This window comes from Artemia franciscana, chromosome 3 (assembly GCF_032884065.1).
Source record: "Artemia franciscana chromosome 3, ASM3288406v1, whole genome shotgun sequence".
NCBI lineage: Eukaryota > Metazoa > Arthropoda > Branchiopoda > Anostraca > Artemiidae > Artemia > Artemia franciscana.
This window is the reverse complement of record NC_088865.1, coordinates 21,101,277-21,128,957: the sequence shown is the minus strand read 5'-3', so window position 1 is coordinate 21,128,957 and position 27,681 is coordinate 21,101,277. Positions and strand designations below refer to the sequence as shown.

The 27,681-nt window shown below is 34.7% G+C and overlaps 1 protein-coding gene across 1 annotated transcript; it reads right to left on the bottom strand.

Moving 5' to 3' along the window:
* Positions 1-15,237: 15,237 nt before the first annotated feature.
* LOC136025494 (uncharacterized) lies at positions 15,238-16,182 on the bottom strand. Its single transcript, XM_065701525.1, has one exon. The coding sequence runs from the start codon at positions 16,180-16,182 to the stop codon at positions 15,238-15,240; it is 945 nt and encodes a 314-aa protein (XP_065557597.1).
* Positions 16,183-27,681: the final 11,499 nt, after the last annotated feature.

Genomic DNA, 27,681 nt, shown 5'->3' with positions numbered 1-27,681 from the left:
AAACAGAGTCTGGAGAATTAACAATAGTTCGAGTAGCGTGGAGACATCCAAACTCTGCCGGTTAATAAATGTATCAGAAGATAAATAAATATATAAGAAGTGCCAGAAATAGCCCGTACCTAGTACTGTAGATAAAGTTAACACTACACAAGAGTTGAAAAAGAGCAAAGGTTTTATTTTTAAAAGAAGTTTGGTTTTTGGTTTTTAATAGTGTCGTTTTAAAAAGATAATAAAAACATCAAAAGTTTTATAATTTGTAATATAAGTACAATCTTGCATAGTCTTCGTACTGAAATAAGAAGTTTAAGATATTAAAATAAACTAACTACTAACTAATATGTGAGCGAACAAAATGTTCCAAGGTATTTAAATTATATCAGCGAGACTCATGTCACGCTGTGGAGACTAGTAAATTAACATTATGAGATTGAGAAGGAACAAATTATTCTACTCACATCGAAGTAAAGCTTACCCACACTCGCCAAAGTACCAACACCAACTAACTTTTTTCCAAAATCCTCTCGTCCTTCTATACAACCCTTGTTTACAATTTGCACTTGTTATTTAGCAAGAATCAATTCGTACAAACAAACATTTCCAAGGCTATACCAAGAAGAGATTAATCCCTGGTAAACAACCCATAAACCTAATAACAAGATTCTTACAATTGGGCATACTAATAACATACATTTTCCTATTAAGCTTGCGTCCAAAGAGAAGAAGAGAAAAAAAAAATAATTGATTATTAGACAATTTTTTTTTCTTTATTTATTTATTTTCGAGAACATTCTATAACCAATGGTAAAAATAAAATAAAATAAATATTACTGCTATTTCAGTTGACGATCTATAATCGCAACCATTTGGATTCCACCGTGATCCAAGCATTCTTTAGTTACGTGGTATCTATGAGAAGTCCACAACTCCAGGGTGCTTCCGGTCTGGAATAAACCCCAGAAACTTTATTAGCGGTCATCTCCGAAATAACTTCTACTGTATTTTATTAACCTTTTATAAATATATCGTTCGGCCATCATTCGTACGCCAGTGATTGCGGTCTAGACTGTCCACGTACATACTTTAATGTAAATGGACTAATAATACAGGAAAGGCTAAACCCTCCCGGTGTCGAAAAGACAAAGGAGCTTAGTTTGTTTACATTATCAACGTAAACAACCTTTCCCTCATTATCAAATTGTTGACGATCTATAATCGCAATCATTTGGATTCCACCGTGAACCAAGCATTCTTTAGGCACATGGTATCTATGAGAAGTCCAAAACTCCAGGGTGTTTCGGGTCTGGAATAAACCCCAGAAACCTTATTAGCGGTCATCTCCGAAATAACTTCTACTGTATTTTATTAACCTTTTTTTTTTATAAATATATCGTTCGACCATCATTCGTACGCCTAGTGATAGGCGGTCTAGACTGTCCACGTACATACTTTAGTGTATATGGACTAATTACACATGAAAGGCTAAACCCTCCCGGTGTCGCGAAGACAAAGGAGCTTAGTTTGTTTACTTTAACAACGTAAACAACCTTTCTCTCAGTATCAAATTGTTGACGATCTATAATCGCAACCATTTGGATTCCACCGTGATCCAAGCATTCTTTAGGCACGTGGTATCTACGAGAAGTCCAAAACTGCAGGGTGCTTCGGATTTGGAATAAACCCCAGAAACTTTATTAGCGGTCATTTCCTTAATAACTTCTACTGTATTTTATTAACTTTTTATAAATATATCGTTCGGCCATCATTCGTACGCCTAGTGATAGGCGGTCTAGACTGTCCACGTACATATTTTAATGTAAATGGACTAATAACACAGGAAAGCCTAAACCCTCCCGGTGTCGCGAAGACAAAGGAGCTTAGTTTGTTTACATTATCAACGTAAACAACATTTCTCTCAGTATCAAATTGTTGACGATCTATAATCGCAACCATTTGGATTCAACCGTGAACCAAGCATTCTTTAGGCACATGGTATCTATGAGAAGTCCAAAACTCCAGGGTGTTTCGGGTCTGCAATAAACCCCAGAAACCTTATTAGCGGTCATCTCCGTAATAACTTCTACTGTATTTTATTAACCTTTTTTTTATAAATATATCGTTCGACCATCATTCGTACGCCTAGTTATAGGCGGTCTAGACTGTCCACGTACATACTTTAATGTATATGGACTAATTACACAGGAAAGGCTAAACCCTCCCGGTGTCGCGAAGACAAAGGAGCTTAGTTTGTTTACATTAACAACGTAAACAACCTTTCTCTCAGTATCAAATTGTTGACGATCTATAATCGCAATCATTTGAATTCCACCGTGATCCAAGCATTCTTTAGGCACGTGGTATCTATGAGAAGTCCAAAACTCCAGGGTGCTTTGGGTCTGGAATAAACCTCAGAAACTTTATTAGCGGTCATCTCCGTAATAACTTCTACTGTATTTTATTAACCTTTTTTTATAAATATATCGTTCGACTATCATTCGTACGCCTAGTGATAGGCGGTCTAGACTGTCCACGTACATACTTTATGTACATGGACTAATTACACAGGAAAGGCTAAACCCTCCCGGTGTCGCGAAGACAAAGGAGCTTAGTTTGCTTACATTGATTATTAAACTAAATTAGTTTGGTTACATTTTCTCTCAGTATCAAATTGTTGACGATCTATAATCGCAACCATTTGGATTCCACCGTGATCCAAGCATTCTTTAGGCACGTGGTATCTATGAGAAGTCCAAAACTCCAGGATGCTTCGGGTCTGGAAAAAACCTCAGAAACTTTATTAGCGGTCATCTCCGTAATAACTTCTACTGTATTTTATTAACCTTTTTTATAAATATATCGTTCGACCATCATTCGTACGCCTAGTGATAGGCGGTCTAGACTGTCCACGTACATACTTTAATGTAAATGGACTAATAACACAGGAAAGGCTAAACCCTCCCGGTGTCGCGAAGACAAAGGAGCTTAGTTTGTTTACATTAACAACGTAAACAACCTTTCTCTCAGTAACAAATTGTTGACGATTTATAATCGCAACCATTTGAATTCCACCGTGATCCAAGCATTCTCTAGGCACGTGGTATCTATGAGAAGTCCAAAACTCCAGGGTGCTTCGGGTCTGGAATAAACCCCAGAAACTTTATTAGCGGTCATCTCCGTAATAACTTTTACTGTATTTTATTAACTTTTTTTTTTATAAATATATCGTTCGGCCATCATTCGTACGCCTAGTGATAGGCGGTCTAGACTATCCACGTACATACTTTAGTGTAAATGGACTAATAACACAGGAAAGGCTAAACCCTCCCGGTGTCGCGAAGACAAAGGAGCTTGGTTTGTTTACATTATCAACGTAAACAACTTTTCTCTCAGTATCAAATTGTTGACGATCTATAATCGCAACCATCTGGATGCGATTATAGATCGCATCCAGAAAACAAAAATTAAATATACAAAATTAAAATCTGATATTACAACTTCCACTTATGATACAATAAATACTGATGTCATTTTTTGATGATGATTCTGTCGGTTCCTTTGAAAAAATCAATAAGTTTAAATTGAATTAAAACCCAAGAAGAAATTGAACACAAACAAAATAAGAAAGAAGAAAGAGAATGACATAATACATTCTCTGTTGCTACAACAGAGAATGCGAAAACTCATTCTCTGTTGCTACAAGTTAAGACACTACACAAATCTACGTGGTCAAAACTGTAATCATTTTTGTTGCAACATTTTGATCGGAAATTTAAGCATATATACAAAAACCGACATTTTTTCTTTAGTTTGCAAAACCCTCGTTCAAAGAACCGGCAAAGCATGTTGTATTTACGAGTTCTAATGTCTCTTTTCTCTACGAGCGTCGGAGGGGCTGCATTTGCGCTAGTTGATGACGTATCACCAGGATTCATTTCGCCTGACAAGATCGCACCGTCGTGGGCTAGGCATGGGCTAGATGTTTTGTTTTGCACTTTATTATCAATGGGTGCATATCGGTTAGCAACAGCGATATCTTTGTCCGTTTGCGTTGACTGAGTAACTTGGTCACGGGGGATTTGCGAAGGGTCACAAGGGCGGGTTTCGATAGCTACCGAGAGTTCTTGTTTCAGCTGGGCTATAAGAAAGTCTTTAACCTCCAAATGGCCTGTCAACACTTTAATTTGATTGTTCTTTTCCTCCAATTCTGACAGAAACGTTGAGTGCCTTGTCCGGATTTCTAGATTTTCTGCTTGACATGCCAATAAACTTGCATCAAGGGTCTCAATTTTCTCACTTAGACGGGTTGTTTCGGATTCATAGTTGGGAATGTCTACACTTACCACAAACGGCTTAGTCCCTTTCGGTATATCAGAGTTATTTTTAGGTCCTGTAATACTTTTTGGTGAAGAGGTGCCGATTCCGCTTCCTCTTACAGGTCTTCGCACTAGGGTTTTGTGGGGGTTGAGATGCTTGCGACTTCGGAGTCACGGGTGTTTTTTTTGCAAGACAGTCCATGCATAACCATTCGCCGGAATGATCCTTTAGTCTGATTTGGGTGCATTTATTAACCCCCGCGTTGTACCAACGGCCACATCCTGACACGCATTGGACAGAATTTGTGGTTACCAGCAGTCGGCACTCGGGATAATAGTTTTTTGGTTTCGACATATCACAATAGTTGCTTTGGGACTCGAGTCAGGCAGTGGCAACACTAGACAGGGAGAGTCAAGGAGTGGCAACACTTCTTCACCTTCCTCTGGTTCCTCATCTTCATCTTCCCTTTCGTCATCCGAACTTGCAAATACTATACAATACTCGTCATCCGAACTTGCAAATACTATATTTTTTACGTCGTCGGGGTATTCTTGGTCTTCATCTCTCTCCTCCCAGAACGACCTGTCGCTCTCTATTGTGCCGTATTCACTTATTTCTTCATCCTCCTCGTCGTCGCATCCGGAGGATATATCTCTAGAGAATTGACTCAATTTTGATTATTCTTTTTCAGTTAGTGCCAATTTTAAATGACAATTTTAGGGTAGTTAGGGTACTTGCATCATATCCAGTAGTTTGTTGATTATTGATCCTCCATTTTAGGCTCACTTAAATTTTCTTCTCCAGATTATTGCGAGGGGATGTTTGGAGTCCTTGCTTCTCCGACAACTCGAGACAACTAAGAGGTAATACTTGGAGGTTTTGCTTCTCTCCATGGAAACACCATTTTACAGAATGTTCACAATTTGTACTCAAAAGATTGTAGTTTTGAAATTCTGGCAAAAATATATCCGAAAAAAAAATTTTTGGAACACTCAGAATAGTTAAAATAACAAAAACAGTTAAGTGTTTAAAAATACTTATCAAACTTACATTGCGAACGTTCTTGCGTCGCTCTCCTCATGACATTTGTGGTGAATCGTACGATTATCAAACAGCCGAAAAACAATGAGGCTCTCCATGTCATTTCCTTTCTGGCCGCCAAGATCAGAAGAATCTCATGCCGTTCACTTTTTTGTACACGTCAATGAATAGGGGCCATCTGTCTCTAATCATATTGTGCATGGTTTTTGTTAAATACAAACAAAGTTTTACAAAACATAAATGTAATCCAAAAAAGAATTTCCACATTAGCACCACTAGATTGGTAAAAATTGGCATTTTTACACAATTGTAGTCTGTAATATTAGTTTAAAGTTCTCTTCGGAACTTATAATTGAATTGTTTTAAGGTGAATTGTTTTTTCCTAGTTAATGTTTTTTTTTCGTGTATTTACTAAACGGTTTTTTTTAAAAGTTAGACATAATATTTTATGTTATTAAATCTTTATCCATTCATATTATTGAGGTATGTAATATGAAAGCTGGCTATTACAAATGCCAGTTATACTGTTTGCGAGCTTGGTATTGAGGAGGAGGTAACCTTCGTAATATACGTAATAATCGATATGAGTCTCATCGATATGAGTGACTTCTCTGAGCCACAGTCTTAAAAGGAGTTATATTCTACACCACAAATAATTATCTTGTTAAACAATGGAAATAATTCAGAGGATTTTTTTTGAAAACTAACAAACGAAAGTTTTTGAAGAGATTTACTGTTAATAGTTGCCAAAGAATACTCTTCTGAAGTCATTGGCTTATCTAGTTTCCCTGATTAGCATTTTCTTGCTCAATTGCTCTACGTCCCTTTAAAACTATTTCACAACTGTAAGTGTGATGTGTATCAGACTTGCACAAAACACAAAAAACACTTTTCCTTGAAACTTGCTGATTACTAGCGTCTATTGATTACTTAACGCCAAAATTACCACTATTATTCTGCATTGAATCATTATTGGAACCAAGTGGCACACTTTCTTGAAAATTTTGTCTAGGGTACCCTCTGTAGCTATTCCTTCTGTTTCCCCTGTAATGCTGACCTGGAGACGGAAATCTTCCAGGATGTCCTCTCCTGAAATTCCCTCTATTTGAGGAACCGTTATACGACCCAGCATTGAAGTTTGAATAGTAATTTCCACGGCCCCTGTATGGATTGGTGTTATACCCGGACTGGAAGTTTCTGGGCCTAAAATTATTTCCTCTGGTTTAGAATATTGGACCCCGACTATCATGAATGGTAGAAAGAGTGGCAGCAGATAGGGAGGAAATTCCTGCCGTTATACCGTTAATTTCTTCGTATAATTTAGCCCTTTTAAACGATTCACTTATATTCTCACAAGCCCCTCTTTCACGAATTAACCTACGAATGCCATCATGCAATCCTTGTTCAAATGCTTGTTGCTTCAAAATATCAATTCCCAAGAAGAGGTTTTCAGTGCCCGCGATTTGTTTAACCAAGGAAGCATATCCCTCGAATTCACCCGTAATTCTCATGAGAAATTTTACTATAGGTTCATTTGGCTCTTCTTTAATTGTCATTATATGTTGTAATTCTTCAGCGGTTGTTATTTTGTCGAGAAAAGCAGAACACAGAGACTCTTTCAAGCTTGCAAAATTTGTCGCGTCAACATATTTTTCAATATAAGTACTAAATGGCTCGTCCGACATTAAAGCTGCATACTTTTCGATCATAATTGACTCGCTAATTCCCATTAACCTACCGACTCTTTGGAGATCCCTTAACCATAGGCTAATTTGTGACGGTCTTACTAACCTTTTAATTGTAGAAAAAGGGTCAATTGTACTATAGGCTACATGTTGAAATACAGGAGGCTGGGGTAAACTAGAACCTCCTGGATCATTATTTTTAATTTCGACACTAGGTAAAGACATTTTTATAGACACCCGGAACTGAGTGAATAATCTTTACTGGAAACCACAAGAAGCAGTCTTACAATAAGTAGTCTTATTATATATATCTAAAAAAGAACAAACGTGCAAATAGCAAGCAATTATGCAAAAAAAATCAATAGCATGCGAAAAAGTAAAAAGAAGGTAATATATAGAAGAAAAGACAAGCATTGTACCGTATATATAGAAGAAAAGACAATCATTGTACATAGAAATAACAAAGATTCCTGTCTTGGACTTTTAAGCGAAGCGTAAAATTTTTTTTAATGTTAAATGAATTTTATAAATTTCATTAGGAGTAGAGTTTTATCTCCGTCGCTGCCACCATTTTATAACCGGTTTAAACAAAGTCTGGAGAATTAACAATAGTTCGAGTAGCGTGGAGACATCCAAACTCTGCCGGTTAATAAATACATCAGAAGATAAATAAATATATAAGAAGTGCTAGAAATAACTTGTACCTAATACTTGAGATAAAGTTAACACAACACAAGAGTTAAAAAAGAGAAAAGGTTTTATTTTTAAAAGAAGTTTGGTTTTTGGTTTTTAATAGTCTCGTTTTAAAAAGATAATAAAAAAAAATCAAAAGTTTTATAACTTGTAATATAAGTACAATCTTGCGTAGTCTTCGTACTGAAATAAGACGTTTAAGATATTAAAATAAACTAACTACTAACTAATATGTGAGCGAACAAAATGTTCCAAGGTATTTAAATTATATCAGCAAGACTCATGTCACGCTGTGGAAACTAGTAAATTAACATTATGAGATTGAGAAGGAACAAATTATTCTACTCACATCTAAGCAAAGTTACCCACACTCGCCAAAGTACCAACCCCAACTAACTTTTTTCCAAAATCCTCTCGTCCTTCTATACAACCCTTGTTTACAATTCGCACTTGTTATTTAGCAAGAATCAATTCGCACAAACAAACATTTCCAAGGCTATACCAAGAAGAGATTAATCCCTGGTAAACAACCCATAAACCTAATAACAAGATTCTTACAATTCCGCTCCTTCCTATTAAGCTTGGGTCCAAAGAGAAGAAGAGAAAAAAAATAATAATAATTGATTGTTAGACAATTTTTTTTTATTATTTTTTCTTTATTTATTTATTTTAGAGAACATTCTATAACCAATGGTAAAAAAAATAAAATAAATATTACTGCTATTTCACTTAACCTGTCGTATAAATCACAACAAGTTATATAATCGCAAATAATAAACGTTTAAATAAATATCACTAATATACATGTAAATTAAATGACGTAAAATCCAAACAATACAATTTGAGAGGCTAAGTTATCATAGCAGTTGAACAATAAAAAAAAATTATATATATGAAGGGTCTCTTGTGTAAATTTTATCAACTCTTCGGCTTCAATATCATCATTATTGGTTAATTAAACTAAGAACAAATGATTGCAGCTCCCTTATGACAGCCATATGTGCCTTTATAGCATTTTTAAGGGATTTCGAATCTTTCTTACAAGAATAAACAATTCTTAATTGATAGCCTGAAAGAGTCTAAAGCTAACAGTTGTTATTAAGTGAAGTGGAATTGATTTTGTATTTTTCATTACGCAAATAAAGAGCCTAAACTACTAGCAATTTTATTCAATTGTCGTGATCAGTATAAGGGCAAATTTGATGCTCTTTCAGCAAGCAATTTATACCATATTTGTTTTAGTCTCCAGCTTAGTAAACCTACAAATATGAATAAGGCGATAATAATCAAAGTCTTGATTGAAATGCCAGTGGCCACAATTTTCTTTTCTCTAGTCTTATTAGAAATATCTCTGCTCATTTCATTTAATTCTGATATTGGAATACTAAAAGAACTAATCCCTTCCTTCCATTTAAAATTTGGAACTGCAGAATTTTTAAAATCTATAAAAGAATTTACTAGATCTGAACTGTTTCCTAAAATCTCCAAAATAACACTTTGGAAGTCCATTTTTAAATTATAGAGATCGGCGGATATATTATATAAATTATAACTAAAGAACTCCTCATTTATTCTAAAGTATTCAGAGGTAACTGATTATTCGTCTGGAATATTTACTATTAATCTATTCGAAAATGTTTTATTATATTGATTCTCTTTCAAGCATCTAATAGAAATAGGACTTTTCGCTCCAAAAAATTGTAAAAACTACACAAAAGTTCCTCTTGCTTCAACCAGGATATTGAGGGTAAATATTTCCAGAGGGAGGGTTACCTTCCGATTCTGAAATTCAGGTTGGCCCAGATTCAATCTTTCCCAGTGTCTTACCTTTAACTTGAATTTAGGACCTTAATTCGAGTATTAAGGTCACTAACAATAAATGTGTTGAAAAAGAGAAGTTGAGAAAGTTCTATGCACGGTTTCCTAGAATTAAATGTCAATTTGACACAAAAAAAACACTTGGTTGGCTTTAAAAATTTTGACCATGTCAGAACTTTAACAAATTCCGTTGGTCGTTTTCAAATTTTTAAGTACTTTCTTCGCGTTCCTATTTTGTCCAGCAGCAGTTATATCCTCCAAACGTTAAGGAGTTTTTCAGATATGTGTTAAGACGGATGTTTTAGAAGGCAGATTCAGATAGCGATCTGAGTCAGTCGTAGATTTTCTGTTGGGGTGTATTAATCGTTTGTGAGTAATTGTTAATGTATTATTTAGTGTTTGTCATGACAAGTTTTTTTTCTTATGTATATTTCTTTTTTCATACCCCTATAGGTGAATTTTTGTACGTACTTACTTCAAACTGTCCAAACAATTTACCCCCTCCCCTCTCTTATTTGCAAATATATAGCCCAAATTATATATTTCCCATGTATTTTGTTACTTGTCTTTGTCTTGTCTAGCGCTAAGCAGAAAGAAACTAGCAAAGAAATCAGTTTGTTCTCGAGTTCTACATGGCGTAAACTTGAGTGAGTGGCGTATAATACATGTACTAAATTCCTCCCCCCAATGGAAATTAAAAAAACTCAAATAAAATTGTGAAATTAGGGCAGCTTTATTTTCCAAGTTTGAGGGTGTATTTTCCAGTAATTACAGTAATTATCGGTATTTACCAGACGTATTTTCCAAGGGGGTATTTCCCACGAACAGCTAAAATCGGTGAGGAATGATATTTTCCGGGGGGGGGGGTGCGGCCAAACTACAACCGATGTGACTTATCTAGCTATGAAACAAGCTACAAAAAATATTAAGTCTTAATTTCATTTTTAATTATTTTTTATTTCAGAAAGTCATAAAATACTTCGGAATACTTCAGCATTACATGAAAATTAACAAAAACAAATGCACTAAAGGCACTGCAGGCAGTTACTACAGCAACTCATTTCATTTTCAGTATACTTCCGGATTTCATAAAAATTAACTTAAAACAAAATTAACATAAAAAAATGCAGTTACTACTGTAAATACTACTACAATTACAGTAAGTATTACTACTACAGATATTGCAGTAAAGGCATTTACTACAGCAACTCATAAAATTTCCACCACTAAAGGCACTGCAGGCAGTAAAGGCAGTTACTACAGAAACTCATACAATTTTCAGTATACTTCAGGATTTCATAAAAATTAACATAAAACAAAATTAACATAAAAAAATGCAGTTACTACTGTAAATGCTATTTCAATCACAGTAAGAATTACTACTACAGTTACTGCAGTAAAGGCATTTACTACAGCAACTCATAAAATTTTCACCACTAAAAGCACTGCAGGCAGTAAAGGCAGTTACTACAGCCACTCATACAATTTTCAGTATGCTTCAGCATTTCATAAAAATTAACATAAAACAAAATTAACATAAAAAAAATGCAGTTACTACTGTAAATACTACTACAATCACAGTAAGTATTAATACTACAGTAACTGCAGTAAAGGCATTTACTACAGCAACTGCAGTAAAGGCATTTACTACAGCAACTCATAAAATTTTCAGTATGCTTCAGCATTTCATAAAAATTAAAATAAAACAAAATTAACATAAAAAAAATGCAGTTACTACTGTAAATACTACAACAGTTACTGCAATAAAGGCATTTACTACAGCAACTCATACAATTTTCAGTATGCTTCAGCATTTCATAAAAAATAAAATAAAACAAAATTAACATAAAAAAATGCAGTTACTACTGTAAATACTACAACAGTTACTGCAATAAAGGCATTTACTACAGCAACTCATACAATTTTCAGTATGCTTCAGCATTTCATAAAAAATAAAATAAAACAAAATTAACATAAAAAAATGCAGTTACTACTGTAAATACTACTACAATCACAGTAAGTATTACTACTACAGTTACTGCAGTAAAGGCATTTACTACAGCAACTCATACAATTTACAGTATGCTTCAGCATTTCATAAAAATTAAAATAAAACAAAATTAACATATAAAAATGCAGTTACTACTGTAAATACTACTACAATCACAGTAAGTATTACTACTACAGTTACTGCAGTAATGGAATTTACTACAGCAACTCATGCAATTTTCAGTATGCTTCAGCATTTCATAAAAATTAAAATAAAACAAAATTAACATATAAAAATGCAGTTACTACTGTAAATACTACTACAATCACAGTAAGTATTACTGCTACAGTTACTGCAGTAAAGGCATTTACTACAGCAACTGATAAAAGTTTCACCACTAAAGGCACTGCAGGCAGTAAAGGCAGTTACTACAGCAACTCATAAAATTTTCAGTATGCTTCAGCATTTCATAAAAATTAAAATAAAACAAAATTAACATAAAAAATGCAGTTACTACTGTAAATACTACTACAATCACAGTAAGTATTACTACTACAGTTACTGCAGTAAAGGCATTTACTACAGCAACTCATACAATTTTCAGTATGCTTCAGCATTTCATAAAAAATAAAATAAAACGAAATTAACATAAAAAAAATGCAGTTACTACTGTAAATACTTGTACAATCACAGTAAGTATTACTACTACAGTTACTGCAGTAAAGGCATTTACTACAGAAACTCATACGATTTTCACCACTAAAGGCACTGCAGGCAGTAACGGCAGTTACTACAGCAACTCATAAATTTTTTAGCATACTTCAGAATTTCGTAAAAATTAACATAAAAACAAATTAACATAAAAAAATGCACTAAAGGCAGAAAAAGCAAGCAGTTACTGGCAGTAACAGCCAAAGACATTAAAGGGAGACAGCTACCAGGTAACAGGCAGTGTAACATATGGACCAGCAACCCCCCCCCTTTCGGAACCCAAAACCAAGTCTCTTATTTCGTTCACTTTAGAAGGTTTCAAACAAAAGTTTTACAAAAGCAAAACAAAGTTTTACTTTTTGGCACAAGTTTCACAGCAAGCAATTTTGCTTACAATTTCGCAATTACAGCAAGTTTTACAGCTTCCAATTTTGGTAGTCGAAAACAATACCTTTTTTTTTAGGAAACTTAACTTTTGTTTCCTGAATGTTAAGTTCTCATATATTAATGGTTTTTGATGAGCAACATTAAAGCTAATACCTTTTGTGTGGCTTAACCACATACACACACGATTCTCATAAATTTTCTAAAGCAAGAATTTGTCAAGCATAGTATTTTATAAACAACTTTCATTAAAAAATCGTAATTTTAAGATTTTTTCAGCCCTTTTTAGGTATGTACTCTAAAGGTAGATGATCTTAGCACACTATTTTAGACCCAGAGACAATTTTAGATAAGAGAGCATTTTGTACAAACGTTAATTAATAACCAAAAATCTTGATAATATGACATCTTGATCATTTCAATCATTTTTTTTAAAGTAAGAAGAATCAGTAATGCTAATTTCACTCCAAGTTAAAAATAAGACAAAATTATTTCTCATACTTTCCAGACAACTGCAAAGACGTGGATAAACCAGTCAAATGCAGTTGCATATTTTGAATCCCCGTCGTTTACAATGACGGCATCACGTAGCCGACTGAAGAATGTTTCATTATGAATTCGAAACTCCCTCAGATCCGTCGAAGTCGGAGTCCGTCTTCGATTCTTCAGAAGTTCGAATGCATCATCATGTTTGATCGAGACAGCCATTCTAGGCATTGGACCGATTGTAGCCCCTCCTCCTGGCTCAGAGAGCTCGATTTTGAAGAAACGGTTGAAATTACGCTCTGTCATCAAAATTGGAATTGGAACACTAATTTTGCCTACTTGGTGATTAAAACTGAGGATTTGTTCACCACCCAAAAAATCCGTCCCACACTTGGCCGTCTGTTGCAGCGACCTGCATCTCACCGAGACGTCGCCGTCATGACCATTTATTCTGTGTACATTTACAATTAAGTTACTGTTTTCTTGAACGAAAATGAAACGTTCATTGAAAGTGATCATGCCAGGTTCTGTTATTCCTTCTATTAGCCACAGCCACGGTACAAACATGGAGTAAAATATCAGAATCAACATAACCTCAACTGATTGCTGAAGTCTTGGTTCATCTTTGATTTGATTTCGGTTTTGATCATCGATTTCGATTTGGTCATCGTTGAGTTGATTGACTTTGATAGGTTTCAAGCAAGGATTACCTCTCTTCTCTGTGAGATCTGCCAAAATCACCAGTAAGGGGAACAGCTGGCAAAATGGCTGGCAAAATGGGCAGCCAAATGGCTTTGTCCTCTTCTTCCAATTTTAAGAAAAGCTCCCAGCTTTCTGCGTGTATTTCTTTACTGCTTTCATCTTGGACTAACATAGCGGCCGAATATATTATATTTTCCTTGGCATGAATAATTGAAATAAATTCTGTATCTATAATTCCCTTTGCCATAGTCACGGAGAAAAGATATAAGAAAATAATATTTTAAAAAAATATTTAAGTGCGATCTTGATACCGCCGGGAGGATGAAGTAGATTTGATGCCAAGTATGAATGTCTGTTAGATATTGCAAGTTATGGCTATGTTAATGTCGTTTTTTTTAGCTACAAGTTAATTTATTCGAAGCCACTAAATCTATTTAATAGTAGGGAGGCGAACCAAGAATATGCCCGAAAGGAGTATGACAATTATAAAATTGCAAGGTAAATTAGAACAAGTTTGGCTATGACTACAGTTTACGAAGACGCTTGTTGTCACTTGACTATTTATAATAATATTTTTGTTAAGGCTACTAATGAGTTTTTATTTACTATTATTCGATGGTTATCTCTATAAGCTTTATGTTTTGCAATATTTTTTTTTTTTTATTGTATATAAAGTGACAGCGATTCCTATAGGTCAGGTGTTAGTTATAATTGTGTTAATAAGCTTTTGCGTTAAGGAATTATTATTGCGATAGACTATAGTAACAAATTAGTAGCAAAAAAAATTTTTTTTTTTCGTTATTCTTGTTAAATAAAATAGTTTTGGGACTTACTCACAATACTGAATCCTTTTTGATGAAGCAGGCCAATTTTTCAATCGGAGTTTATCAAATTTTTCTGAAAAGTACCCTTTTTTATCTAGGGATTCTTATTACGGAGTGGTCTCTTGGAGCGGAGCAAAAAAATTAAGTCAACTTTCTTTGAGTCATAACCCGACGCTATCAATAAATACATCGAGTTACGCCACAAAAAAAAATCAAATCAAGTCTATGAATCATAACTCAATTTTATCAACAAATAATTATTTTTCTTATACCCTATGATGATGTTTGCCTATTAACAGTCAATTAATAAATTTCTGGTTTTCTTTATATTCTTTATTATGTTTTTATTCGAATTTATTAAAAAAAATGTACGAGTATTGTACATTCTGGATAGAGTTGGTTGGTACAATATGGGTTGAAGTAATGAAGAAATTGTAATTGGGAAATCGAATAGATACGGCTTACGAACTCAAATGAAGTTCGTAAGTAGTATCCGCACTAACTACCAACTATTAGCTCACGGTGAATTTGGATTATAATTTTTTTTTTCCTTTATTTTATCCAGGACTGATAGATTTTTATTTTTCTTTTATTAATAATCTAATTTATCTGTTTTTTTGACAACCCGGCCGGATCTTGTTGTTATTTGTTCTTCTTTAGGCTCAGTTTTTTTCTTTGGTTTTGCTAGTGATATTAAGTCAAATTTTTTATACTGTTTTTTCAGAAATTTTTGACTGTTTAATTGTGCTTTTTTTGCCTGGGCCGCTGCACTGGGGGGTCTTATTTCTTTTGATTTCTTGAACTTATCTGCGTTTGAATCACTATCCGTATCTAAGGAACTAGTATTTGTGGATTTATCGCCTGGTTCTTTTGAAGAAGAGGAAGTTTGAGATTTAGGCGTTGATCCTGCTTGTGCTTCATAAATTTCTTCTCCTCGTGAAGTAGAGGGTCTACTAATAGATTCGTCCTGTTGATTTCTGGGCTCGGGAGAATTGAAGGATTCTTGAGAGCTTTGGGAAGATTCAAATGTCTTCTTGGGGTGCCTCCATTGCTTGAAAGCCATGTCTTCCGGGGGGTGAGGAATTGTTTGCATTAAGGTTTCCTTCCAAGATACCCAGTCCTTTGGTTTTGCCTTTGAGACTGTTATATTGTGATACTGTTGTTCATCAGTAGATGGATTAGTATAAAATGTACTCTGTCTAGTCTTAATGGGGTAATTAATGATATCCATTGCTTCTCTTAATGTTTGTTTTTGGGGTTGTTTATCCCTTTGTGACTCTATGTCCCCAGGAGTCTGTACAGCCTTATTTAATTCATCGTGTAACGATAAGGGTCTGTCTATTGGTGAAATAGGTTTCACCAAATTGTCGGGGAAACGTTTTTGGGGGTAAGGGGTTGAAATTTTATCCGGAAAAAATTGTGACTTTGGAGAAATCGTATAGTCCAATGCTTCTGACTCCTCACTGGAAGATGAGTCGCTTTTTTTCCGTCTCCGCGTGACGGGGTTACTTTTTGGGGGGGTAACCATATTTGTCATGGTTAGAAATTCATTAAATTTTTCTTCGTCACTACTGTTTTCAAAAAAACAGTACTCGCAACAAAAGTGCAAGTGGAAATTCTTTTTATGTAATGTTGTATATTTTACACTTTATTGTAAGAATACCTGGGATCAATTGAAAACTAAATAAATACAAAAAAAAAAAAATTTTAAACCAGGTATTCACGTATAAACCTTATTCATGTCAAGTGATGTATTAATATAATTCAAGTGTAAGGTGTAGGTTCAATACCAGGTGTAGGTATGTACGTTTTCTTTAAATAATCATTTTTGTGGTGAAAGAATTAAAAAAAGAATATTTTGACAATAAGAAACTGTATGAAAGATAAAATTTAAGGACAGGGAACGTTCTGGTTGACTGGGACGTCAATCTACAGCGGGATAGGGTATATGTAACATATGGACCAGCAACCCCCCCCCCCTTTCGGAACCCAAAACCAAGTCTCTTATTTCTTTCACTTTAGAAGGTTTCAAACAAAAGTTTTACAAAAGCAAAACAAAGTTTTACTTTTTAGCACAAGTTTCACAGCAAGCAATTTTGCTTACAATTTCGCAATTACAGCAAGTTTTACAGCTTCCAATTTTTGTAGTCGAAAACAATACCTTTTTTTAATGTTAGTTTTACAGCAAGCAATTTCGCTTACAATTTCGCAATTACAGCAAGTTTTATAGCTTCCAATTTTGGTAGTCGAAAACAATACCTTTTTTTATGACAGTTTTACAACAAGCAATTTTGGTTACAATTTCGTAATTACAGCTACCAATTTTGATAGTCGAAAATGATACAAAATGATACTTTTTTTGACTACCAAAATTGGATTTATGTCGTATAATCAAAATAAGAGTTGTGTTACAATATTTCTGAGGTCAGTCTACCCAGTGCTTAATTTAGAAATCCGGGCGGCCCTCCAAAGGTAAAAGTACGTATCTACACTTTTCATTATTTCGATAAATCACGGCTCAAAGTTTGAGTACTTTTGAGAGCTTCAAATACGGTTTACGGTGAAACTGGACACTGGCTAATTCTGGAAATTAGTTAAATAGGTAAACAAATATGGGGATTTCATATTTTTAAGTAAAATTTTCTATTATTACTGCCCCGAAGCCTGAAACAGTAGATACGTACTTTTACCATTGGACCGTTACTCATATAAAGAGGCGCTCTCAAAAGGTAAAAGTGCGTATATGACATATACGTACTTTTACCTTTGACTCGAGACTCGAATTCGAATGAAGTCCCAAAGGTAAAAGTCTGTATAAAACATAAAACGCACTTTTACTCTGCCCAAAACCCCGTATCTATGACGTATACCGAAGGTAAAACCACGTATGAAGCATGTACAACAAGTCATTTTTTTATTCAAATAATTAGAAGTTAAAAAATAAAAAAAATCAAAAGAAATCACTGAAATACTGCAGGCAGCTAAGAAACACAGCCGTGCTTCAGCAAATCGACAGAAGCTGTTGATGAAGGCATAGTGCGCCAAAATGTACGGCGATTCTCATTCATAAAAGGTACAAGTTTTTCCAAGATGGCCTTTTTCTTTTCTGGCTTTACCCCCCTTGCGCCAAGAATCGGATCTGGCAAAGGATACTTTGCCTCTTTGATTGTACTAACCAGCTTTTTTGGCACAAAACTTAGACTCTTTTCTTCACCCTCAGGGCTAGTTTTATAGAACAGTTCTGTTTTTCCCTTCTTAAAACAGACCTCACTGAACTCATCAATGGTCACGCCCAAGTTCTTCATGACGATGCCAGGAGCTTTTAAGCTTTTCCACTGGCAAAAGTCTTCTATGTCCATTTTCACGGCTTTCGTGAATTTTCTACTTTTTTCTATGGTGTCGCACAAATCTTCAAAGTCAAGAACATCCCTTTTTCGAATTCGAGACTCAATCGATCCGTGTATGGAGTCAGCCCCCATGTGCGTATGGCCTTTCACTAGATACTTGATACGAATCGTTTCAGGTCCTCCTTCACTGTTGACTATCAGTACAAATTCACTAAAAATTGTCCAATTTTTGTTCTGGGCACAGCAATTGTCAGTATAAAAAATGAAGTGCAAGATATCCCTATTCATCTTTAAGACCTTGTGGAAGGCACTACCTATATCAGGTGCATCACGTCCTTGTCGAGATTCGTTCCAAACAACGCAAAGGTTCTGGTTTTGTTGGGTGGCCTTAACGGGGGCAAACGTCTCATTAAAACACACGAGTCTTGATAGAAAAAAGGCCTCCTTTCTGCTGTGCATGATGGGAAGCAATAACACTTTTTGTAGGTCCACGGTGAACAACATGGTAGTTGAATCTTTTTCGTATTTCTGCTTATCTTCAGAAAATGCTTTTGAAACCTGTTCAACAAGATCTCTGTGCTTTCTGTACAGTTCAGTCTCTTTCTCGGTTGCCTCACCATTTGTACCAGGAGTTCTCGCAGCCCCTACTTTCTCTTTTAATAGTGTGCAAATGTCACAGCTGTCACTTTGGGGCATGCACAATGATACTTTCATACCATTAAGAATCTTCCTATATGTCTCATCACAGATTTTATTTGCTGGATATTTTTCATTAAAGTCTTCTGCCATAAATTTGTAGCTCAAATCACGAGAAAGGTACCGAACATTTGGAGCGTGAGCTCGACGATAGTGTGGAATTGCTGGCTGAAAGCTTTCAATGTGCTGCATCACAAGGCTTCGATCAACTTTGTTTGGTGGCCCTGCCACTTTATGGCCCCTTCCGTCCTTGAGCTCATTCCCAAGAGCATCCCTTTCAATTTTTGACTTGATTGTAAAAATCACTCTGTCATTCTTGCCAAATCCTAGACAACCAAGGAATGTAGACTTGCAAACTGGCAAGTTTTCAACTTTTGGGGTAAGTGTGGGGTATTCATTCAAATTTCTGGGAAGGCTGTACCTAACTGTAGTTTTTTCTACACGCAGCTTCTGGGGCAATAGTCCTTCTTTTAACTGGTAGGAATGTCAGCAAAGAAGCGAGCCACATTTGTCTTGATTTATATTCTTTGCTCCAACATGTGTCATAAATTTTCCTGAATTCTATACTGGAAAACCTCAAACATGAGTTTGTACATTTGTTAGATTTACAGCCAGGTTCGTCAGGAAATGGATACTTCTTAACCTCTCTTTCAAATTTATCTTTTTCTGAGCGAACTCGTTTTGGAGTAAGGTCAACAATAGACCTTCCTTCTCCTCCACCATTTTCTTCACGTCTATTTTCTCTATCTTGTCCCACAGACCTTGCTGCTACAGCGTCAATTACACACATGACATGGTCTGAGGAATCAGGTTCACAAACAGCATTGTTGCTTTCATTAGATGGTTGATTGTCCAAATTTAGCTGGTCATCTTGGGTCTCATAAGCTGCTGCATCCGAAGCCGAATCTTCCAAGGGCAGGAAAGGATCGGTAGGAAAATGGATCAGATTGTACTCTGGATGATCTGATGTAAGATCATTACTGACCGAAAGAGGAACTAAATCTGTAAAGAGCTTTCTCCTCTTCTTCAAAGTTGTCTGCCTTTCATCATCAGAAGACCCAAATGTCCCTTCAACGTCCTCCCAGTCAATATCAGACTCATCACTATCACCTCTACTTAAATCTTCTTTTTCGAATTCTTCATCAGCAAAGTGTTTTAACTGTGCCTTAGTTTTAGCTTCTCCATCAGTGGTGTCCCTTGATCGAGAATGTCCAGAAAAATTGGGTGATATGTCTGTTGTTTGATTTATCTGGATGATTTCTGGGGGGGAACAGGAACTAGCTCCTCGTTGCTCTTCACTGGAAGATGGCAAGTCGGTATTTGAAGTTGATGCCTCATTTGTACTTGCTTGACATGCCAATGTCCTGAAAAATTGGAATTCTAAGAACTTGTTATCAACCTTGATTATCTCAGATGAAAGAGGGGGTTCTAGGGCTATTTTGATACATTTTTTTTTGTTTCTAAGGTAAGCAATATTTAGAGGCCCTCAATTTTTTCTCAATGTTGTAATAGTTGACCAAACTAATCCCTGATTATCTCAGATGACAGAGAAGGTTCTAGGGGTTATTTTGATGCATCCCTTGTTTTTTATTTTATTTCAAAGGTAAGTCATGTTTGTAGGCAATACTAAAAAAATGGCTTTAGGTGGTTGGTTGGTAATTTGGTATGACGCTGCTCTCCTGTACTAATTCGACAGCTACATAGCTAGCTGTGTAAACTGGTTGTAGCGGGTCTGTTGTACCTACCTGGTAGTACAGATGGGGTTTTACCAGAGGGTTTAGGCCTACTTGGAGAAAAGGTTCCAAAATAGCATGAAGCAAAATTTTCTTACCTTAAATCTCTTTCCTTTTGTATAACCAACGCTCTCTGTAAATTTAGAAAGCCTCTTGACATTCTATGCCAGTACTCTTTAATAGCTCAGAGTTGGCTGGTTGTTCAGCTCTGCTCTGGTAAACAAACAATGATGATTGTGCTGAATCATGATATATACGTACTTTGACCTTTGGTTTCCTTTCTCATTTTAATGTGCCGGCCAAAGGCAAAAGTACGTACCAAGGGTGAAAGTACGTATCTACACAGATACGTACTTTTACCTTTGGATGCGCCCAGAAATTTTTCAGATACGTACTTTATCCATATGCTATTTCCGTTAATATTTGGACTAGAGCCTTCTTACATATACCATTCGATTCAGCACATTTTTTTTAGTATGGTGGTGGCATTAAGTCGAGAAGTGAAAAATTGTGCATATACGTACTTTTACCTTTGGAGGGCCGCGGGTTGATTCGGGATATATAAGATGAACCAAAAGTTAGAAGAGGCAGAGCTATTGTGATTAGTCTTTGATGTACATCATATTGCTATCTTACGTTGAAGTCATTTTACCTGAAGTTGTATATGAAGTAAGAAAATAAAATTATTGTCAATAATTGTGTTTGTCTGCAAGTCAAGGTATAGATACAGTTCCTATTGTCTACTGGTTCGTTCCCAAGGGAATCTGCCCATCTCGGCAGACCTGAACATCGTGATAATGATTTCATCTCCACGGTTATAGAGACTTGCCAATAGAACCCTCCTAATCTATGTTTCTCAACTATAAAGCTCCCATACCACAAACAACTTAAACTATATAAGAAATCAAGTAGACTTTATAAGCAAACCGTAAACTACAAGAAATCGAACAAACTTTATATGAAACCCCCCCCGTAACATTTTTTGTGCAAATGTTACGGGGGGGTTTCATATAAAGTTTGTTCGATGGAAGTACCAAATACACTGAGAATAAAAGAAGATTTGAATCGGTTTAATTGGTAAAAGTACCGAGAATAGTGGAAATTGAATGGATTCGATCAGTAAGTGTCCCAAGAACAGTCAAAATGGAATGACATTCGTATTGGTTTGATCAGTGAAAGCACCAAGAACAACCAAAATGAAAGGGACTTGGGTCGATTAAAATTTATTCCATTTCTTACTGTTATTAAAACAAATTTCCTAAGGTCCAATAATGACTTTAATAATAATAATAATTTATTTACAGCCAACTTTTAAGCCACACAAGCGGAGTAAATCACACTAAGAACGAAGAAAAATCCCTTACACAGACATATAAATAACTTAAACCTTTATCTCAGACAAAAACACACTTATAATATTTAGCACCATACTTCTTAATAATAGGTGTATAACGATATGAAGTGGAAACGTACAACAACCTTTGCAATATCTAAATCTGGGAATATCTTTCTTTTTCAATAGCTATTAAACACCATTTAAAAACAAGAAAGAATGGTCATAAGGTGTGGAATAAATTTTATTTACAGCTCAGTGTGAATATTTTCCGCACTTGAGTTCAATTTTTTCATATCCAATCTTCAACTTTTCTTAGATGTCTCTCAGAACCTGGAGTAACTGAAATTTTTCTTGCGACAAATGCTAACCTCCGGCAAAATAAAATTGACTATCAGACAGAGAATGGATACAAAGTGAATCTAAAGTTTTTAAATTACGCTTACAAACTAAACTTTCCATGTCTTTTACTAACAAATACAGAAAATGCACAGAAGTTAGATGACGAAAATTTATGTATGACAAAGCGTCTTTTACAAAAAAGTTTTGACTTTACATAAAAAAAGGATGACATGAAACCTTCGTCTAATATTATATAGCTTGATTCATCTCTTCCTATCCCAATATAAGGCTCTCCATTGGTAATTACTGAATATATTTGCTTACCGCTAGCAGTAAAGGAATCCTTTATAGCAATAGGAGCCTCAACAGTCTTATAAAGTTGAAAGGAATCTAGAATTTTGGAAAGAGGAAAGTCGCAAACAAACAAAACATTAATCAAATCAAATTCTAAACTACATTCCACATGCTTTAAAGTTTCAATGATCAACCCGCTTCTAAAGTCGTCAATAGCCCACTCAAACCCTTTAGGTAGGCTTTGCTGAACAAACTTCAAGTATGATATAAGCTTAGCTGGGGAAATAACGCTAACAGGGAAATTGCCATTTAACAGTTGAATCAGACCTTTGGACAATTCTTCCAAGTGAAAGCGAAAACTTTGTAATTTATTTAAAATATTAGAAGTTAATTTCTCTACTGCATTATGTATTTGGGCAAAGTTTACAACTAAAGAAGAATCTATTTTCAAGGCATTATCAGACAATTCAGATTCGAAGGTTTTAAACGATTGGCTTACTTGGTCTAAAGTTTCGTTACGCAATTTATTAAGAGAAATTTCTAATTCTGAGATTACCGACGCTGATACAGAAATGAATTTAGTAATCTTTTCTTGGTCATTACTATTCTTTTAATTTGTCAGATAATTTTTCCACAGTGCTTGTAGAACTTAAACCAAATAAAACTTCACTGATCTGCCCCACTATAGGTAAAATGGCCCTTTTCTTACTAGGATTAATAATATTAAACTCAAATTCTTCTATGATGTTAAAATAAGGTCAAGTTCAGAAATTAGTATTTTTTTATTTATTTCCAAGAGTTTCCGGAACTGATCAATAATTAGATTTGCATTATTCAATAAATTATGGTGACCATTTGTCCTAGAGGCTATTATACCTTTAAGAGTTTCCACATCTTTATCAAGGTTAACATTTTCAAAATTTAATCCCTTTTCTCTAAGTAGCAAAACTGTGTTTTTAAGCTTTTCTACGCTAAGAAAGAAAATGAGTTTGTGGTTTCCACTCGATCCAGTTCTAAGTTCGCTAAGATATTGGAAGCCTATGCCTCTTCGAACAAAAGATTGTTGGCCATCTAATGATAAAGTCGATTCCTTAGCCGAAATTCCAAAATCAAGGAATACACTAATTATTTTTATAAGTTTCATCGTAAAACAATTCATCTGAAAAAAGACATTTAAATGCTAAAGACCTTCAGCTTACAAAATAAAGATTGACACTAATTTAATAACGTTATAGATAGAATAAACCAGGTACTTTACTCTTAGAAGGTAATTGTATAATTAGGCTAGTAGTATTGCAGGATTGGCTACATCATATAAAAAAAATATAAGCCATCGATGCTTATTCTGAAATTTTTAGATTGAAAATTCAACCAACTAATGATTTTAGGATCCCAAATTTTTGACCTTTAAACATGACAAATTTATACTTTCCCTTTCAATTACACGTCTTTAGCTGCTTTAATTTTCTTAAGGAATAAAAGGGATTTTCTTCGTGTTTTGCTTTACTTTGGTCTACCTTTATTTTAACCTTTGAAGTCGGGGATGACAACATAATTTCACTTTCTTTAGGTGAAGGAATAGTTTTAGAACATTCACCTTCAGAGGATATGGACTCTTCTGTTATTCGTGAAACTTCAGTACTAGGAGTACTTGAAAGGACATTAGTGTCTTCTGTTTCGATAACACTTTCAGGCTCAATTAAATTATTTTGTGTTTCATCAATTATCGTTCTTTTGTGCATATCGACGCTTTGAGATAAACGAAAAGAGTCTTCTTCAGTAAGAGAAGGGGCTTTTTGGGATTTTGCAATATTTGAACTAAGAAGGGGTAAGTTATCATTTAGTATAACATGAGTTCTTGGTTCGCAAGACCTAAGGTCATATGGTCTATTTTCTGTTTCCTCTAGGGAGCAAACATCACAATTAGGGTTCATATCATCATTTTTTTCTCTATACAGATTAATCTCTTTGTCGTAATTCTTGGAAAATTGAGGATTATGTTTCAAAACAATTTCATGGTTGACTCTTTTAAGGAGCCTAGTATTTGAGGTTCTTTTCCTTAATTCACCTGGATTTAAAGAAGCCAAATGGAAAGCATTTTTATGCACTTCGTATAAAACCACATACGATCCACGAAAAGAATAACTGGTGGATTTTCTACTAACTGATGTTGTATCACGGCAATATACAATATCTCCAGAGGCAATTAATGTCTCTTGAATCTTTATTATACTGAATCGCCTGTTTGGACCTTTCAATTTTAATCTCATATAAGCAAGTTTGGTGAATTTCACAGATATTTTGTATTAATCGTGTAACATATGAATCATAGCCATCAAAATAATTTAAGTTTGTCGGTTTATTGAATTGTAAATCTGCTAAAGATTTTCCACTGAATCCATGCACAATGGTAAAGCTAGAAAATTTTCAAACAGTATTTAGAGAAGAGTTCATATTTAACATATGATATGAAAAGGGGAATCTTTTCATCCCAATCCACTTGAGTTAATTTACCACAAGAATGAGACATAATTTTCTTCAATATTTTAACTTTATTCTCGCTAGCTCCATTGCACTGTTGAATATAGGGGCTACTATAAATTTTCTTACAATTAATTTCGGAAAACATTTTCTTTATTTGTATATTGTCAAAATTTGAACCATGATCAGTTAAAACAGCCTCAGGCAGACCATAATAAGCAATAATATTTTCCCAGAGAAATTTTATAGTGTTTTCTGTATTCATAGTGGGTATACACTTTAATACTACTAGACTGCTTAAAAGATCCACTCCAACTAGAACTTATCGATTCCCAGAGCTTGTAATCGGAAAGGGACCAGCATCGTCTAGTGCCCAGACCAAAAATGGCATTTCAGGAACAATGTTTTTCCCAAGTGGTGTTTTGATTTTTTTTTCGTATTAGCTCGGTTTCAAAGATCGCAATTATTAACAAACTCCTTAATTGTAGAGGCCATATTTTCAAAAATGCAAAATTTTCTGACTTTCCACAAAGTCCGCTCAAAACTTGCATGAATACCTAAAACGAAATGCTCATGAAAAAGCTTTAAAATACCCAGAATCATTCTCTTAGGTAAAACTAGTTGAATGTTTAATTCTTTGCGCACATTTTGATTCAACCTAAAAGAACCTCTCGAAATATATTCTATTCTATATAAAACTCCATTCATTAAGACAAGTTCATTAGCAATGGGAATAAACCATGGGGCTATATTCTTCAATAAGATACTCCTCTCTTCTTGAGGGAGATCAATAAAGTGGAGAACCTTTTGTCTCTCACTAATAGAACGCTCCTCCAGATGTCAAGGTTCTTTTTCAGGGCCCTCCGAACCTTTAGACAGCAGATCGGGACCTATGCCCGTTGCAGCAGGGTTTTCAACTCTGGAGCTGCTTAATTTATTCAACGTATCAACAATAATTTTTATATCAGGATCCTGTAGTTGCCCCCTGATTAATTCCTCGTCAGCCAACCCTAAATAGTCAACTTTGTGACCACTAAAAATCCCTGCTGCCAAAAATTCTGCTTCATCATCAATAAAAGATAGGGTTTCGCTGTTGCTAACTATTTCCTTACTTGGCCTTGTAATAATATCTGCGATCATTTTTTTCCCTGGAATATGTTTATAAGTATACAATGGACTATCCATTAATAAGGAGATACGGTACATCTTACTTGATAAGTCTCTGTGTTTTCTTAAATACTCGAGATTTTTAGCGTCAATTAAAATATTACACCTTCTTCCCCATATATAGTATTGAATTTGCGAGCTTTTCAGGGTTTCATAAAGTCCATACAGTTCTCGCACTATCGAAGGTTGTTTAGAAAAAGACTTGGAAAAACACGGCTGAAGGAGCAGACAATTCCCATGCTCCCATCGGGCTTTTCCTGACATAAAATTGCCCCTACACCGTTTTCTGACGAATCCACAAATAGATTAAAATCTTTCTCCAAATCAGCCATGTGAACAATGATTTCACGGTCCTTTTTAGTAATTCGCCCCAATAAGTTTAGCCAACGAAAAAAAAATAATTGAAGAAAAAACGGGTTTAATTTCTTATAAAGCAGTGACAACAAAATAAAATAAAAACTACACTTTAGCTAACCAAAAAATAAAAATACTCCGAATATTTTGGCCCCACGTCCGGGAGCCTTTCTCAACGGAAAAAAACAAAAAAGGAGAAAATTACAACAATTTAAGAATATTTTTAAGACATTATAAAAATGCCACGACAACTAAACCAACATAAAAAATATAAACAATCAAATATATAAGAAACAAAAACTCACATTTTAAAACAAACACTCCCGCAACTAACTGTAACTTTAGAAAAACTGAAGTAATTGTTTATAGTGGCACTTTCCTCTGCCACAATCGATGTATAAATGGGAATCTATTAAAAATGAAAAATATAAATACTTGCAACAATACGAAAAGAGGTCACCCAACCCCAAATCCAACCAAAATCTTACAGGTTAATGAGACACAATTATGAATTATAAATTGAATTGATTTTTTCATTTGCTATTTTAGCTGCCGTCCGTTGACTTCTTACAGCATTGACCATGCTTTGACCTCCGTTCGGAAGGTTATTACTTGTTTCAGGACAATTATGCAACTCAATACTCATTGAAGTTTTTGACTGGTCTTTACTTAAACTATTATAAATTGAATTTATTTTAAATTCCCCTTCATCTCTATTGCTACTAATATCCCCATAGATAATCTTTTTTATTTCTATAAATTCTCCGAAACTTTGTAAAAGTCATACAGACTTATCAACAATTTTTGTCTGATCAAATAAAATACTATGATGAGGAAAATTAAACATGTGATCCGCTATAGTGGATTCAAAAGTATCAGGTTTTTTTTCTGTCTTAGCGAGCAACCTATCGCATTTTTGTGTTGCTGTAGCCTATTTTTCAAATTCTGCTGTGTTCTACCTACATAAAATTTACCACAAGAGCATGAAATTTTGTATACCCCCTGTTGTATATTTCTTGGAACTTTATCTTTTCCGTTATTTAGCCATGAGCTTATATTTTGTCCTGATTTAAAAGCTGTTTTTATATTATGGTTTTTTAATTCTTTCCTTAATTTCTGTGACAACCTTGGGATATAAGGCAAAGTTATGTAATTTGGTTTTTGATTTGATCCATTTTCTTCTAATTTTACAGGTTCCAGTAACTTTTTTTTCCTTTTTTCAATTATTTGAGAAATCATATTTTTGGATATTCATTTCCTACTAGAATATCCTTAATAAAAATTAAATT